The sequence below is a fragment of the Pagrus pagrus genome (genome assembly GCF_965226575.1).
Source record: "Pagrus pagrus genome assembly, chromosome: 4".
In the NCBI taxonomy this organism is placed as follows: Eukaryota; Metazoa; Chordata; class Actinopteri; order Spariformes; family Sparidae; genus Pagrus; species Pagrus pagrus.
Genome location: NC_140188.1, coordinates 16,605,213 through 16,624,112, shown reverse-complemented (window position 1 = coordinate 16,624,112; position 18,900 = coordinate 16,605,213). Strand labels below are relative to the sequence as shown.

The 18,900-nt window shown below is 42.0% G+C and overlaps 1 protein-coding gene across 1 annotated transcript in view; it reads right to left on the bottom strand.

Annotated features, from left to right (window-relative positions):
• elna (elastin a) overlaps window positions 1-18,900 on the bottom strand; it is a 50,687-nt gene that overhangs the window by 20,773 nt on the left and 11,014 nt on the right. The window contains exons 2-8 of the mRNA XM_084351039.1: window positions 18,784-18,852; window positions 18,068-18,115; window positions 16,281-16,376; window positions 15,773-15,799; window positions 2,270-2,305; window positions 2,009-2,080; window positions 812-841 (exon numbers count right to left, since the gene is read on the bottom strand). Coding sequence (XP_084207165.1) covers window positions 812-841; window positions 2,009-2,080; window positions 2,270-2,305; window positions 15,773-15,799; window positions 16,281-16,376; window positions 18,068-18,115; window positions 18,784-18,852 — 378 coding nt within the window. The remainder of the gene's footprint in view (window positions 1-811; window positions 842-2,008; window positions 2,081-2,269; window positions 2,306-15,772; window positions 15,800-16,280; window positions 16,377-18,067; window positions 18,116-18,783; window positions 18,853-18,900) is intronic.

The following is an 18,900-nucleotide window of genomic DNA, read 5'->3' as shown; positions in this document are numbered from 1 at the left end:
GAGAGCAGCTAATCTGACCCAACAAGTCTGTCATCGCCTTATGATCAAAAGCAGCATGGCCGACTTTTAATCTAATCAGGAGCGGCAGCCAGCATGCATGGCATTTGCCTTGCCTCATCAAATGCCTCATTTCTTTGGCTATCCCTCGTGCAGGAAATGAGCTGTCAGTTTCACTTGCATGGGAGCTTGGCAGCAGTATAAAACACATTGGTTTATTTGTTTAAAGTTTTTTTGCATTTCTTAATCTTAAATTCCCCATACAGGCCGTCCGTTGCCGGACAGACATTGCGCACTGCTTGTAAGTATGTGGCCTGGGAGATTTGGTGAGGAAAAGTCTGGCAAGGGAATGTTTTGTTTTATCTGTACTCTTTCAGAGGAATTAATGGTTATTTTGAGTGTCATGAAAAAAGCACAGACTGATTCTAGGGACTGAAGTTTTGTCATTGCCAACCAATACTTAAGAGTAGGCTCTTTGCCATAGTACAGCTCTGGTGATGATTGGGCCCCTCCTGAGTCCACGCTTAATCAGCCTTCCTAATTTAAAGCCAATCAAGTGCACATACGCAGCGCAGACTTTAAGGTCAGGCTGGGCTCTGCTGAAGTTCAAACTGGCCTACGTCTGCAGGTACGTGATAAAAATGTCCTTGTTTGCCAAACAGTGTTTTTCATGCTGAGTTACCATTAATATGAAACATTCATTTTGGCTTTCTCATAACATGCAAGCATGCAGACTTCTAAGAAGCCTTGTGTCAGTATTCAGCTCAGTTCGAGTTTGTACAATAGTCTGTCATCAGGCCAAGAATCAGCTCACCTCCATGTGGTAGCAGAGAGCCTCCTGCACCTACGATTAGGACAACCAGAAAAAGATGTTTAGCGAGGAACCCTCAAGGGATGATTGTGGTTTTTCGTGTTGTTGTCTCAGTGCCATTATAGTGACACAATAGCAACTGAATTTAATGTGGGATAATGTTCAATCCACGCATGAACCAAGCTGAATATTTGTCCAGTCTCTCATGATTGCTTCCTAAACCAGGCAGGAGACCAGATGACCACCTCAGTGTAATGATAGTGAAAGCAGTAGCATTACACTTAATACCATACCCATAACTCATGCTTCACATTTGAACTAGAGTTTGCATTAAATTTCAAAGGCTTTAACACAAGAAGAGATGATTTTCTCAATGGCACACCATCGCCATTTCACCTTCCTACAGTGATCGAGCCAAAAAGGAAACAGGAGAACCAAACTTGGCTACCTGGAATTGGAGGCATTTTTGCAAGATTGAAACTGAGAGCTGAAAGCCACATAAAATCACTGCAGCCATCAATACAAACAACTCAAAACAAGCAAGGGGAACATGATCAGTGTCTTATTCCAACAACCAATATTCCACCATCATGAGCCCCAGTTTCCATCACAGTCACTGAGCCAGTTTTTGACTCAGTGTTTAAAAGGAATGCTTGTTTAGAAAAATCGAGGAAAAAGTGCCCCGCTGCCTGTGATGCCTTCACTTGTCCTTGTGTACATTCGAAACATAAACAAAAGATGCCAGCATTAACACCTACAGTGAATAGCTGGTGCAAATGTTGTCTTCTTCAAAATTGTAGTTTTTGACATTTTACAAATAGTTTGTAACAGATATGTTTGGCAAAAGCAACTTTCCATTACACAAAGTAAGTAAGTAAGTCCAAGCAGCACAGTCTATTCAATCGGAGGGACAGTGGAAATCTGACAGACGCATCTTTGGAAGGAAAAACGATGCCATTATGCACTCTAATTTTTTAAAAGTTTACTTTACTTAAACAAAAAGTCAGGAAATTGATTACCTCAGAATTACCAAGTAAAGTAGATTATTAAATATAAGTTGTACGAGCTAAAAAGCTAATTTTGAGGTAAGTGTGGTCACTTTGTCAGATTTTACTGTGGGGGTTTAAATATAGTGTGTCAATCAATATCATTCAGTTCATGTCACCAATTAACTTGTGCCACCACTCCCTTCAGCTGTACCTCTTTTGGCCGCCTTCTGTCCACCTCCTGGGAAAAAGCCGCCAGCGCCTCCACCATATCCACCATAACCACCTAAATCAAACAAAGGAGCAAAGGTGAACGAGCGTACTTGCTTATAGAACAGGGTAAACTTTCAAGCACACTTTTCAAAGACATTTTAGACTTTTGGTGTGATGTTCAAACCTACTGTCAACTAAACGTTACACTCATGCTTGCACGCACCGCCAATTCTAGTTTCCATTCCAGGCTACAAGTACTCACCTCCTCCAAGGCCTCCACCTCCTAGATTGCCATAACCTTGACGGGACAGAAAATGAAAAGCAGGCAGTATAAAGAAAGAAAGAAAGAAAGAAAGAAAGAAAGAAAGAAAGAAAGAAACAGAGTGAGAATTATTGTACAAAAGGATGAAGTCAGTTTTCTTCACTGTGGGTATCATGAGTTACTGGTGATTTACTCACTCATCAAAACATTTCCCAGGACTTGCAAGTACTACATACTGTATATTTAAGAAAACATAAAGCACATGAAATATGACACAATATCATGTGTGCTTCATTAAGTTTGATTGAAAACACTCACATTTATGTTTCTAGAGCCAAGGACGGTACCTTGGGCTCGAGCTGACCCCCCACTGACGAAGAAACATAAAAAAAAAGTGATTGTCCATCTTGTTATTCTTTATCCTAAACACTGGAGGGAGCAGTCTCTTCTTTCTGAGACATAAGAAACTAATGTATGGCAAAATCAGATCCCAGCGTGGGTTTCCGCTTGCTGACAAGAACGAGTGAAAAGTAGATAAAGGAATGGAAAAGGTGAAGAAAAAGGGAAAAGGACATTAAATAAACTGCTCAACACCTGCTCATGGATTGAAAGCGACTGGAAGTAGGAGCCCAAATAGTAAAGTGGAGCCCACTGCATGGCCTAAAGTAAATACTGTTTTATGTTAGCCATAAACCTTTAAACGTGCACATCTACAGGTGCCATTAGAAGACTTAAAATTAGAAAATACTTATCAATGAAAGGCTTGCATTGCTTCAGTTTAATGGACTTGAAAAGCAAATAAGCAGTGAAAACCAACCCTGCCAATATCATGACTTAAAAGAGTTACTTTAATCCATCAGGAAAACTCCAGCTTTGAATTGTCAGACCTTTGCAAAACATTCAACCCACAATAACTCAAGTGTAATCATTTTCCATGTATGTAAAGTGTGTGGAAAAAGTGACAAGAGGCAGAATATCAAGATTCATTAAGTTGAACTTAAGTGTCTCCAGATAACTGCCACGGTGATATATTCCTATTTTCTAATGCTAACATATGAGGGTCCATGCTTTACAACATGTCAGGCACATCATTCTCCGAGTTGTATTAAAAGAAGCTGTGAGCTGAAGCAAGCTTCCCCAATCAGAGACAAACACGTTAGAGTAATGACTGTTTGAAACAAGAAGAAACTTGAATGCTGCCAGCAAGCTAGTCCACCGAGGAACTTGTTTTCATCAATACTTGAAAGCCAAAAAGTCTGGGGTGAGCAGCTAATCATGGGAAACAAGCTGAACAAGTGAGGGAGGGAACGAGAGAAACAGATCAGACTGGAGGGTGAGAGCATCGAGTCCAGCAGTCTGCAGGGTGCAGGTAATGATACCGAGGAGGAGGAGGAGGAATGTGCTGGAAAAGATAGATAGAAATGATGGAAGTGTGGAGTTTCATGACCTAGTCAAAACAAATGTGGGCACTGGCCTTGCCAAGCGTTTGGCAAACAGACTGAGCATGCGGTGCAAGCCCAGACGCTAAGCTAAGCGCCCTTGCAATAATCCATCTCCTACAAAGCTTTCAGCTTGATTCTCTCCGATTGCTCAACCATCCCAAGACACACCTCGAAGTAATAACAACAGTAATCAATTCTTGTATAAATCACACTGATCTAGGGCTTTCACTTCCCAGTGTTGTGTTGACACAAGAAATCTGTCTTATTGTGTCTCAACTTAATCAGTGAGCTCCACACGCCATAAAAATGTTAAGGAATTGACAGAACAAGATAGTTACGAGACAAATCGAACACTGCTGAAGCTTTACACCCTAAAAAATTAGTCTGGTATGAAATGTTCTTTTTAAACTGTCTGGTCTAGCCTCCAGATCACACAGGTGTATATGTATTTGTCTGTGAGTGTTGGAAATGAAGCGCACAGTCTGCACAACAGAGAGACTGTGTGTGTCACTGGAGGAGAAACATGAAGAGAGAGTGAAGACAGGCTTTTAGCCTATTCATGCATCATCTGGCCCACCTGTGCTCACATATGCATGACCCAACCTGGCTCTGACAGGCGTGCTCAGGGTCGACCAGCACCTGCCACGTTGAGCTCAATGATTTGAGGTCAGGAGACAAGATGCAGACACACAGAAGACAGAGGGTGGGTGTGTGTGGCCATGAGTGCAGGCCTTGGGCAGACATAAGGTTTAGACAAGGAAAAAAAAGGAGGCGAAACTTTATGCTCTGACATCACCAGACGCTGGGAAAATAAAACGCTCTCAAGTAAAAAATACTACCCTGGAGGTTGTGTATTTTCAGGGTGAAAGTGAGAGAACATGCTAACAAAATCTGGATCTTTGTCGGCTTGGCATCCATCTCCTGATTGTATATTTGGGAGAGGGAAGCTTTAGCACAAAAGCTCTCTGTTTAGCTGTATTTACGCCATCTTGTCAGCTCAAACAAACGTGTTTTTGTTGGACTACTATTATTACAGCACGTCAGCTCACACAAATAGTCCTGTCTTAGCTCACGCATTATTGGAAGTCTACACCAATGTTGTTTGTTGTCATGAACCACACACATGGAAAATCTGTACCACGACTCTGATACCAAATCATGGCTTTTCTTTGGTGCTGCTCCCAGCATTCACTTGATTGCTGACAAGCTGAAGGATTTCTGTGCGCTAATGTAGTGGCTAATTTTCTTAGTGACCCTCAAGGCATAATAGTTTTCCTGAGAGACCACTTGAAACCCCAGCTGCCATTGGGCCTTGGACAAAGAAACCCTACAAAAGGTCAATACTCCCAACAGAAGATGGAAGGCACCGAAACCCAATACTACACAGGAGGGATGACTGGAGGCCAAGGAAATTGGAAGGTAAGTGATGCAGGACTGCAATGCATCATAGTTTCCTCCGCTTAGATTTGAAAAAGAGAAAAGTGTGACAGAAACATGGTTTACTTGCCAGTTTCCATTCAGAAAAGACCACTGGCTTTCACAGCTGTGCAGTGACAAGTGCACCAGCAGGTTGTTGAGGTGAAACCTTGGATGGTGTGGCAGTGAATAATTGAGCATCGCCGAGCAGCGGTGATTCATCTGTGTCGGCTGGTTTCAGAATGATCTCAGTGAGGGTACACAAGTTAGTGTAAAAAGTCTAGACCTTCTCTGACAAAGAAGGAGTCTTGTTTTCAAGAGGAGTGAAAATGTGACGAAAGACAGGCTGCCATATTCATCGCCTCCTGCTGTACAATGTCATGTGCGCCGGTCTTTATTCTGAAGACTGATGCTGGAAGAAAACCAGCCAGACAGCATGGCAAGTTCTTTCAGTCACCAGTCATGTTTTCAAACGCTGGTCCAGCACAAGCGATGGATATCAGCCAGTGTGAAAAGAAATATCTGGTTTCAATCTCAAAACTCAGACGTCTTGCTCATGCTCCGTTGGGGTTAGGTAAGGTAATCCTCTGTTTCAGAACCAGAGGAATACAAGACACATTAATCAAAACATTGTCTTCGGGGCTTATACTCTTTCTCTCACCCTTGTTCTCCACGTTTCTCCATCTTTTTCCTCTTTTCTCTCCGAAAAGGTGTCGAAGAGGTTGCGCCGACCAGACGCGAGGTGTTAATAGCAGCCGGAGGAAGCCAAACGTGAGATGTGAAAGATGGATTTGCTCGCTCCTTTCAATCTTCTCCTTTTACCTCCTACTCTCCCCTTCTCTCCTCTACTTCGTGAACCAGCTGGGCCTGGTGAAGGGTTTAATTTAAGAGCGCAAAGAATTCCATGGCAAAGATCCACGGTAACTGTCGGCAGACGCGCAGAGAGCAGACTTCGGAGCTGGAGCTCTGGAATGTCCAGGAAATTTTTGGGACTTGTTTCTCACCGTATACTTTGTTTGGGCTCATATTTAATCAGGCAAGGGGTCTAGGAAGAAATATTTGTTTACTGAAAAGCCAGGGGACAAGATTACAACTCATATGCCTCTTTAATACTGTTGTCTGCAAGCCAGTTTCTGTGTGCAATAAATGATTAGAGGGTCACAGAAGAGTGATGAATTGAGTCTTGTGTTCAAGCTAAACACTGGATTTTGTGTACAAACCATCACAAACCACCAAACCACAAACATACAAAGAGGAAAGCATGGTTGATAGAGGCGTGCTATGGCAGTGCAAATGCTACAATTTTCTGTTATGTGATGGAAAATCTTCAAAATAATTTCTTCTTCAAAGGCTCTCCGGAGGTCCCCGAAGAATCCACATTTTCTCGTGATTGACAGGCAGATACTGTTCTTCGGCTGTGGTCCCATGTAAATTTTCACTTTTATAGCTAAGCCCATCATTATGTCCTTCATTGTCATGACACCAGATTTTTATCAGTATCAAATTATCACACTGTTCCACTTCCAAGTTGGTGGATAGATTGCATTCTTACGAGGTGACGCAGGACGAGCTGGATGAATGCAGGATGATGCGAAGTGCTGTAGTGATTCCAGATCGCGTGAGACAAGTGGACACACTGAAGCTCCCCTTTCTTCCTCTCCCCCTCCCTGTGTTGTGACCTCCCCCGCTCCTTGTCACTTCCAGGTTCTTTGTGCTGTCAGTCACGGGCACCGAGCTGCGAGAAGCCGGACTAGTCGCATGTTGGACTAATTAAGCATTCACACAGTCACACCACTACACACAAACTCTCTCCCTCTCTGGCTGGTGTGAGCCAGCCGACTTTGGCGGCAAGCCTTTTATTGTTTTCGCTTTCCTCTTTCCATTGAGTCATTGACACTATCAATAAGAGGTCCCAAAGCCTCAGCCTCGCTCTGTGCCAGATGACCCCAAGTGCACAACTGCCACGGCTCCTACAGACAAACAAGGAAAGGGTCTAAGGTTGCCTCATGCTCTGCCTTCTTTGCTTTCGGGGCCAGGTCAAAATCAGTGCAAGAAAACTGGACCTCCAAACTGCCACATGAGAAGTTAGTCATCATTGGTATGGGTGGTCATTTTTTAATTTTTATAGGGGCGCTTGCATCATACTGAAAAAGAGAATCTGCTCTGCTTCATTATGCGTCGATGAAGCAACTTTGGAGGGTCCCACCAACCCACGCACTTGGGCAACAGAACAAACACATCATGTCCGAGACGTTGAGCAAGTCCTTACAAATGGCTCCAAATTAACTGCAACTGTAAAAGTCACCATTACACGCCATGTCGATTACACACACTGCCACAACTAGGCTGCCTTCCCAGTGACGTCTGTGGTTGTCTGACCTCACCGGCCTCAGTCCTTGTGAGTCTCTCACCTCCACAAACACAAGCCTTAATTCAAATACTCATGTAAAAAAGACCATTACTGTTATCCCTTAATTCAAACTGTGCTCATTTGTACACTGACTTTGTGAAGTCATTGTTTGTGCTACAAGCCACACAGAGCAGAACACGCTATGGTAGAAGCTTTCAGTTCGACCAAACAGCTCTCCCCTTCGCCCTGTTCCTGTGAGATCGAGGAGCCTCTGCTTTTTCTACATTTTTATCCACCTCTACAGGAATGTCGCAGTTGCTCTGCCAACACTGAGCCCTCGAATATGTCCTAAGCATACCCCTAACCCAGTGCTCATACCATTGCCTATTTTAGCTTGGCACACACACTTCCAGCATGTACTGTACAGGCACGAGGACAAGGCAGAAAGACACTGCAAGCATTCGAGGATACAGTAGTAGGCAGAGTACATGTGCATGTTTTGAAGAACTGCTTATTTCTAATAAGTCCGCTCAAGGTCTTGAGTTCAACTGTGCAAATTATCAACGAGAGGTGAGAAAATCCGTTAACAAAAGAGCCTGTGGCCATGGTATGTAAAGTTGGCCAAGTGTGTTTCCTCTCCCAGATGGTCCACATATGCATCCAACTGCCATTCCTCCGAATACTTCTCTGACAACTCAGGGTTGAGAAAAGAGACTAGTGTTCGACAGGTCGTCTCCACTCAAAATATGCACATCGAAACACTGACGTTAGACTTATTGAGTCGACCTCAGATGCATTTTCCAAGTCCCTCTGTCATCATAAATGTTGGGATCATTGTGCAGCCATGTGAGGAATTTCACCATGACAAACATATGGGATGCTCTACAAAGGAAAACAAGTGAGACAGATAAATTGTGTCATTGACAGTGGAAAATCTGTCTGCCAAATTGTACATTACATGTGTGTGGAAGTATTCCTACATGGGCTGCGACACACCAGGATACCCGAAAGGCCTACAGGGCCGAAGCTGAAGTCATTTTACAACCATTCATCTTCACAAGTCATGTTCAGCACTGGGTCTAGACAAGTGTTGAGCAATCATCCAAACATTTCCCTGAAGTCAGATAATATCAGTGAATTAAAATTTTAAAATGACTCAAACTTTACTGGGAACTCAAAAACCAATACAAGAATAAATTACTCACTAAGGACACCTTCAGCTGTGACTGTTTAAAATGAAAAGTAAAGCAATTACGTTACATAAGTCACATTCTGCCTCTGTCCCCTTCTTCAGCCACATTCCCATTTCCTCATAACCAACCACCAGACTTCCTCATTCACCCGCTCACCTGTTCTCACCTTCCTCACCACTCACTCTCTACATACAGTACACCAGCCTAGATCCTTTGTTTGTTTTCCAGTTCATCTTAGTTTCTATGGCTGCGTTGAGACTGGCAGCCCAGATCCGCTTCTAGGCATATCCAGATTGTATCCAGACTGATTTTAGGATGTCTGGAAAGCAATAAACCACATGAAATGAATTGTTCACAAATTGGATCCAAACCACGTTTGGAGGCTGTTTGAAATGCGATTTGATTCGAATTTCTACAGATGCATCTCAGTCCGGACATTAGGAATAGATCAAATATCGGTCTGGCCAATTATCTGGGCTGATATTCAGCATTTTTCTGGTTGTCAGTATCAGTGAGTTTTATGTGAGATTGCAGATAAACAAACAAATTTATGCTACTTTGGCTCTGATGCAACATCCTCTCACACGATGTCCCGTCGACACAACTATCTGACCGGTGACACGTCATAATTAATAGCCTATAAAATAATATGAATCTACAAAGTAACTAGTAACTCATCTCATCTCAGTTTGAATGAAACTAAGTTTGATGAAGGTGAACATCAGTTCTAAATATCGGTTGTCCGTCTCTTTGATTTCTAATATTCAGCCTACTGGTTGCTTATATCAGACTTCAAGCCTCCTTTGTGTCACTTGCAGTGCAGCATACAATGGTGACATCAAATCCAGAGAGACAGAAGTGCATCGGAGCAGCTGGGTAGAAGTACGAGCAGAGCGGTATGGAAGACAACGCGGAGGAAAACAGTCTGCGGAGTCATGCTGAAAGAAACTGTCTGCTCCGCAGCTGAGCGAGATGATTGATAATGCTTCAGAGTTGGAAAGCTGCGTCACCAGCTTACGAAGTTACTGAAGCCTACGTCATTACCATAGCAACCCATGAAGATTTGTTGGTTATGTCTAGACCCGAAAATCTGATCTGATCACTTTCAAATAATCGCACGGACTCTGTGTCTTTCTGATCTGATTTGAGAAACAAATTGGATTTACTTGCTGTCTGAACATAGCCCAAGTGCCTTGTACTTTGGTTTTCGAGCAGCCTGAACTGACTCTGCTTCTTTACCTCGACTTGAACCTGAACCTGCGTGTCTGTGAACACCAGCCTGTAAGGTTACTTCTGTACGTCACCAGTCTGCCTGTTTCGTATGCATTTGGGTCCTTTTACTGCTGCCTGCTCTCCCAACTGTGCAAACATTACATTTCACGTTACTTAAGCTCAACCATAGGCTCTGTGAGAATCAAAACTGCCATGCCATGTATGTAAATACGTGACCTTCTACGCCTTGTGTTGCACATGTTGATCAGCTCCAGCTACCCAGTGTGCAACACACAATCAACTTGCATATCAAAATACCATCTGTGTAACCCTCAACTCCTCTACTAACTCAGTAAACATGGCAATACTCAGTCACAAATCCACAAAACAGACCCTCAGATCTAACAGACTAAATTACACTTCAACAAAGTCCTTCAACCGATGACCAGTCTTGATTGACTCCTAGGAAATAAGAGCAAGAAACTTCTCCATCACTACATAAACAACACTTAGGCTGTACTGCCAGATGGACAGGGATAGTGGTCCACGCTCCAGACCTGCTGGCAACCGGAGCAGGGGAGAGGCTGTGGGAGCAGGCCAAGGGATGGCTCATCACGGTGAACATGGAAGAAAAATTAGAGTGGTGGTAACATGTAGCTCACTACAGAGCAACATGACACAGAACGGGATGGTGAAAGGCTAGGGAGCTGTTACTGAGTCATAGTGAGTATCAGTATCAATTCAATTTGGGAGAAAACACAGTTAGAAACTGTAATGTGTGGTATGTGTGACTGATTAGCCACCAAGCGAAACTAATAAAGCCCTTATCTTATCTTGCTTTACGCCGATGTCATTTTGATGCTTGAGATTAATTTGTGAGATTACTGAAGATGTTAAAAACAACATCTGGTGACATGCAAGATAAATTGTTTGGGGAGCAATAGACGTTTCCAATTCGATCAAACAAGCTGTGCTGGCTGTGTGAATACTGGATGGAGGGGTATTGTGGCTCTGATGTATTTTTAAAAAAAGTCTCCCTGCAGACGGTTCATCTTCCAAGATATTAAAAACTTGACGCTGTGACTCAGTATAGAAGAAATCGAGGAAAGGAGGAAAGATGAGTGGGTAAGAATTGAGGAAAATGCCATCGTTCACACAGTTCTTGTGTCTGAATAAGCAGCACTTGATTTATGGCGTCTGCTTATGTTTGTCTCTGCGCTGGAGGAAACAGTGTCACGTCACCCCCCAACAAATGTCAGGACACGTATTCATTATTTATGTGTCTGCACATGTGCTCACACTTGTAAGTACACACATATGAGGACCATAAACATATAGACTTATGGTCATGTACATTCACATGCAGATGCTTCCAGTCTCTGACAGCTCAGAGGACAGGTCTGAGCTCCAGTAATGAAAAGCATGTGTGCTCCAGGAGACTAAACCTCCTCCAAGCTCATCTTCTTTTGGCTAAACACTTTCATCCTCACCTCAATTTATCAGTCTCCTTTCTTTCAGCGAGCTCTCTAAGCATGTGTGTTGCCCAAACGAATGTGTGTGTGTGTGTGAGCGTTGGTGTACGGGTATGACATATACAGTACACGATATGCTCCAAAGAGTTATCGGCCCTTTCCGTTCTCCTTGCTTCACCCTGTCTCTTCTCTGTCCTCCCTATATCCATTCTGTCTTTCCATGTCTCTGCCTATCCTCTCTCCTCCTGTTGTGAGGCAGACGAGTACACTTTGTGCTTCTTCAAACGGTGACCCTGATGTGAACCGTCTGAAGAAGATGGAGATGGAGCAAAAGAATCAGGTAATTTGATTACCTGTGCATTTTTAAATCACAGGAAAACGGACATAATAGTCAAACAATTATCTTGCTAACAGCACATGAGCATCATTTCTAGCAGCAGCCTTCAAGTGAGTCCCAGCTTTGAGTGTTTGTCACATGAAAACTCAAAAGCACCTACGTATTCACAAGCTGCATCTCTCTGTGGTACTGCAGGGTGGCCCGCCCTCACAGAAATCACAAGATTCATAAGATTTAAGAACTGAAAACAAAACAACTGGCAGAGACACGTTGCCGCATTGATCATTGTAATCCATCATTCTAAATTATATGGGTGTTGCCGTTTTTACAAGCAAGACTTTATCTTGAACCTAATTGTGAGGACTGTTCTCATAATTTTTCCATTAGCTCTAATTGTCATGTTTATTCAGTGGCAGTGACGAGCCAAAAGGAGTGTGATAGTGTAGGACAGATAGCAAGTGAGGACGTTACACAACAAGACTCCAGTTTGAAACTAACATCGTCTAATACAGCAGCACTGTAATAAACACTACCTTCATGGAGTCGGCTGTGGCTTGTGGTTCTGCTGAGTTGTACTGGATTATAGTGTTACAATTTCCTTTATTTTGGCTGGCTGCTGGCGGGCGGAGCTACCTCAGAGACAAGGTGTCACTTTTATTTTTATTTGTCACCTATTTCTATTGCTTTTGAACATTTTCATCACTGTTTTCTGATGAGTTTGTTACAAAGTTTGGGTATACTTGGAGCTTCTTCCCTCCGTCAAGCCCACACTGATCCATAAACTGGATCACAGGTACAAAACAGTAATAATAGTTTACAAAATGATAATATTCATAATAAAAATAAACATATTTCCACACATACCCATATGTATAAATGTGTACATACATACAGTTTAAGTAAAAATGGATACTATATAGTTAGATTATGAGGTCTTGAATCCAAAAATGCAAAAAATGAATCCTATATATTCTGAAATATATGGCTTATTTTGTTCGATTGTGTATGTAAACCTTCCAATCACTATGCAAGGTTTGTAACTTGGTCATGCATAGTAGCATTGAGGCTCAGCTCTGTTGAGCTACTGGTGGACTGACTGACTGACACCTGTTTGTCTACTTTTTTATATCTTAGAAATGTTAAAGGAACTAAAAAAAAAAATCATCTCCCATCTCTCACTCCCAATACATCAAAAACTGACGCTTTGGGATAGCGGCCGACCCGTCCTGCGACCTGAAAGAGTCAGTTTTTGACGAATTGGGAATGGGACTCAAAAATCAACTTCTCTTTCAAATAGGTCCTTTAAGCCGACCATCTTCATATTGCTTTCCTTTTGGATCAATTATGAACAACAAAACTAGTTCAGTGACTGGGCTGACTGCTCATGGGGCTTCTGCTTGAGCTAGCTGCTGGTGCCAACTCAAGGAAAGCCCCCACCGCCAGCCAACGTTCACCTTCTACTTCTGTCCTTTAGCCTTCCTGTTTTCTTTGACACGCAGCTCCCACACGCTTTATGTGCCTGGACGCTAATAGAGAGCTGACAGCTGGTCATGCTCATTCACATTGGCGACTATAATATTTCATCCACCTACTATATGAAATCTATAAGCCAGGCAGAGAAATGATAAATGACACTGCTGACATATTCTGACTGCTCATAGACTTTTTATAGCTCATGGACTGATGTAGTTTTGTGTGACCTTGCAATCGCTAACAGTTTTTAGACAGTGAGAGAAAGGTTGGACGAACAGCGTGTTGTCTGCTTTGAGTCGACTGGCGAGTAAGCAAGGACTGATGATGTAGCCATCCCCGCCCAGACACATCCTTTCTCACCCTAAAACAGACTATCCTAATGAGATAATAAAAAAACATGGCGGAAACAGTAACCTCTATGTTTCTTGTTAGCTGCATCTGCGCTGCCTGAAAGTGACAAGAAGCTAGCCTACGAAAGCCAAGTTTTGTCATTCACACCGCGAGGATTGAATCCACCTTCGCTTACGGGAACACAGGAGAGGAGACGGTGTCCAACAGCTGTTCATAAAGAGAGAGTTCCTCTTTCCAGGTTTCAGTGTATTGTCAAAGCTGGACGCTGACAGGCTTCACAATTAGTGTAACATTTACAAGGTCTTGCATGAGCTGTGCTGCAATTCACTGCAGTCACGCTACTCACATAGCCAGCTGCTGTTCTCCATTACTGGCCAGGCAAGGTGCATTTCTGCGGAATGCAATGTCACCGCTCGGCTCCAACTTACGAATGAACGGCGGCTCTCTCGATGTGTGTGCATCAAAAAATGAGTTTACTGCTCTTTGCATTTGTGTTTCTTGATTATATGAATCCTGTTTTGTACACGAAAGGTAAATATAAAGGGTCAACGATTTTTCATATGCTGGTAGCACATGATATCTTCTGGCATGTTTTCTGTGGCGCGAGCCAAACACTGACTAACTGAAGCAAATGGATTCAACCTGCCATTGAGAGAGAGGTAAAGTCATGGAAACTTCATACTCGTAAGTAGGACTCCAGGAATTGGTGAAAAAAAAAAAAAAAAAAATCATACTGCGATAATTTTGAGCTTCTTGCGATTTGGGTTACATTTCACTTAATTGTGGAGCCTTATTTTGAACCTGTCAAGGCTCCACGAAGCATTAACTGAAAACCTGATGTCTTTGGTTTCTTCAGTGAACTTACCCAAGAGAGCAATGTGCAAGTCTACCGTAAAGGCATGTAGAAAGTTGCCATATCCAGATCTGGACAGTTATTATTCTGATGGACTAATATGAAAAGTCGCCATTGATGGAGATTACTGAACACAATTACCAGCATGAGCCAGAACATATTACTGACCCTGAGCAGGTTTAAGTCTCTCCTTTCATTTAAAAGATGTGTAAAACCTTAGCTGACCCTGTTCTCTCTGTGTCAGATGTTTTCTGTTCCCATACAGAGATTAATATGAACTGTGGGTGGGAGCAACCAGACCCAAATTGCTCCAATTTTTTAGAAAAACAAGGAGCTGCGTTAACATCATTGCCTTCCGTTTTTCTCACTAATGTAATTTATGCCATGTAAGCCTGGTGAGGCGGAGGGGGAGCTTATGCATACAAAAACCAGGGCCATACTTCCCAAGTAATGCTCTGCTGATCCCAGCCAAAATCAACTTCCACTAAATACTTGATATTAGGTCATTTTGACAAAATGGCTCTCCCGCAACTCTTGTCGAAAGGGTGGGGTTGTGGCACTCCAGAGGGACCCCTCTGTAACCTGCTCCATGTGTTATCAGGACTATTAGACGATGGCTTGGTTCCTTATCTCTCTAAACACAGAGAGGTAGGTTGAGATTGTATCAGAAATTAAACGATGGCTTAACACTGCTGAAGCACAAATACGGCTCAGACTGTAACGCAGCAAAGGAAAATATTTACTGTACTGTATCAGTGAGAAGGGCCGAGGTAAATTTCAACACGGAGGTTTCCAGATATTGTAAGGGTCTAGCATTACAATAACAATAATCAGTGCTCTGGCACCATTGTTTGGCAGGCGATGATGGCTGTTTGCACTCTGCCAATCATCACCTCCAGATGCAGTAGAGGTGTAGAGGTGTAGGAGTAGTGGAAGGATCTCTGTAGGCTCCTACCCAGTCAGGACGCCCCGTACAGCTGCCAGGCCAGTGTAAACCAGCCCCGACGAAAACACAGGGTGATAAGAAAAACTTGGTGACAACCAATCAAAAGACTGTTTCTCTTTCGTTATTGCCCTGCGTCTGTGCAGGTCTCCCTTCTCTGCTGGTGTGTGAACATAATGTAGTCTATACATTAAGCTGTTTTATCCAGCCCGTAACAATACATTGTACTTCCTTCCTTTCAAGGCACTTCAACAGTTTATGTAATGCAGAGGGATTTTCCATGTTGTCAAGGAACAAAATCTGCCTCTAAGTACTGCTCTACAGATTTTACTCCACAGTGTAAACTAAAGAATAAGCTTGTGATTACTTCTTAAAAACAGCTTATGGCTGTTTGTATTCTACATAATAATTTAATTTACAGTGTAAACATACAAATTACATACATAAATGTTTCAACTTACCTGGTTTAGGGGCCTTTCCACCTTGTCCTGTTGGGTGGAAACAAGTCAAATAAATGTGTGCTTTTGCTGTATGATATCAAAACATTACATTTTTAATTCTAATTTAAATGTAGTTTTGCTTTGATTTTATAAAGTCTCAAAAGATCTATTCATGTGTTCAGTTCATCTGGTGTTCAGCTTTTCACTGTTCGTTATGTAAAATTGTTCTTTTTGTAAAGTTTTTTTACAGTCATGGTTACAAACGGTGTCTCCACCTCCCTTCACTCGTATTTTGAGTGTAATTAATTTCCAAAAAAAGAGAAAAATCAGACAGAAAACAAATTTAAGGATGAATTTGACTGATAGATTTTTAAAAATGTTCTATAGATATTGGAATATATCATCGTTATCGTGATTTGGTTTGCATATGATTATCGTATAATGAAGTTCTGACATTGTGACAGCCTGAATAAAAAAGCCTGAAAAATACAAAAAAGTGTCTGAAAGGTTGTTTTTGTTATCTTCATACCTGCTCCTGCTACTCCGATGCCATAGCCACCAGGTCCAACACCTCCTGGCACCAGACCACCTGGGCCCACACCACGCCCTACACCTCCATAACCTCCTATCGTCAGGGTTAAACAGACACAAGTGTGATTGTGTTCACTGCTGTTATTAGAGTTGTCAACATTTATCATTATCATCTGGTAATAATGTTCATGTCGTGTCATCATGTCTTTATGACCACAATTTAGGGTTTCCATTATTAATCACAATAATCATTTTTATTGACTACTGAGCTTGTATGAGAGAAGAAGGCCTTACATTTCCAAACCTCAGAATGTATTCCAGTAAACTGGCTTGACAAACACATTGTTTATTGCCATAGCATTTCCCAAGGATTTAATTAATCTTAGCCTGTGGTGGCGTGACAATAAAGTCTCACCATGTGCTTCCCCCAGATCTGACCACATTAAAGCTCTGTTAACAGGGAATTTATCTTTACAACAGCTTTATTTTTATTCTTGTGTTTGTGAACAAAGATTTTACACTGTTAGTTGTTTCAACTTGCACATGGCACTTTCAACTTTCAACTCGCAGTATAAGAATATCACATTTCAAAAGTCTCAGCTCTCTGCACTCTTGGCTTGAGTACACCCAGCTAAAAAAAAGTTGCACAGGGTCAAACTTGTCCAGCAAATGGGAGCTGAATCCATGCCAGGACACTGCCTACGGTTGGTGAACTGTTGCTAAAATGGACCATGTATGTAGAGCTGTGAGTATCTGTTATGGATGTGTAAAATGGCAAACACTAGATAGAATATCTGTGGTTGTGCATTAAGCCCAATGGCCACTTGGAAAAGAAGGTCAGAAGCCGGATAAAGCAACGCTGCTATCACGATAATTACCTCACATTTGTGTTTCATGTGGCGCGTTTACACAAACAAGCAAAGTGTATTTTACTCGTATTGACTGACATTATCTCCTGGATGTGATGTCAAGGCTCCACGTAACATCAACTTCCAGCAGCACAGTGTCTGTTCTTCAGCAGCCACATTATCAGTATAGTTTAGAGCTGATTTGCCCTTTTTCTGCATGTGTTGCACGCATAAATACAAAGCCCACTGTCAGCCCATTTAGATCAAGTCACAGATGCTTTGCGGCTGTACTTGAAAATGACAACCTTTTGTTGCTCCTAATCTTCTCTGTCATCACCTCTAAACATCAATATAGTTGATCTCACAGCACAGCTGTTGGCTGCTGCTCCACATATTATGAGCGGTGATCAAATTTCTTACTTATTTAGTTGTCCGACAACCGAAAACAGATGTTTAAAAAGTGCGTACATTCCTAAATCATGTCGATTCACACAGGACTGATATTATCACATGACCAATGAGTTTGACGAAATATGGTCGGTAATTTGCGGTGGAATTTTTACTTTACAAATTACAGACAAGGCAGATTCACACAGGAGTAAGATCACAGACGTCCTCCACAATTATTAAAAATTACTGGAAGTCCCCAGGTTATACTACTCCTGTGTGAATAGGGCTTGAGAGATTACTACATGGAAAACATTTCACGTGTGAACTTCAGCAGGTAGTTTTAGATCAGGTGATGATGAGGCGAAAAACATTTTTTCTTAAAAATGTATTGAAGTCACTACATAGAAACAAATAAGTTTGAGTTTCTTCTGCTCAGATCACTGAAAGAGTGGTGCATGCACTAGTTCATGATAACCCAGATACGATTCGTAAAAGCACATTTTATAAACGGGGGAAAAATCATAAATCAAATGTCTCTCCTACTTACCTGCAGCTTTAGCTGGTTTATAGCCTGCAGGGACTCCGCCAGCACCCCCTTGTAAAAGAATAATCATATTAAAGTACTGAATTGTGATATTCCTACGTGTAACAATGTATGAATTGGCCCAGAAATTTATCATCACGACAGCACACTTTCGCTTGACTTTCTTTTACAACACCAGGAGAGCATTTGTTACGTTCTACTATTTTTTAAATGTGACCATACAGTAAATAAAAGCAATAAGATATGTTGTTGACCATGCATGTGCATATGTATGTATGTACAGTTATATTTGTATTTGTGCTTGTTAACTTTTATAGGATACTGTCTCACCCTCCTATGTTGGTGGTTGTTGAGAAAATGCAACGTTAACAACAAGAGTGCAGCAGGATATAACTGCAAAGGGGATGAATTATGCTAATGATGCTTTCCATTCAAACATTTTGTTTCAGGAGTAGGTGTTTTTCAATATTTTCGTTCATGTTTCAGGGATCTTGATGAAAAAAGGTCTATTTAAGAGGTATCTATAAATGAGAAAATATTGGGCCTTGGCTTGTCTATGCACTCTACAAAGTGTTACTGTTTCTTCTCAATAATACTTCAGTCAAATAGTCAAGTTCACTGTTATAACTCCGCTACAGACAAACAGACTTTGTTTGTTGTGGCTACGTTCTGGATTATTTTGTTTAAACTATCCAGACAGCCATTGGAGGCTCTGTTACCTGGAAAGAATCCAGTTCCTGGTCCAGTGCCTCCTGGTCCAATCCCAGCACCAGCTGGTACGTACACACCTGGAACACACAACAGATAAAGCAAGGGGTCATCCTCTATCGCCAACA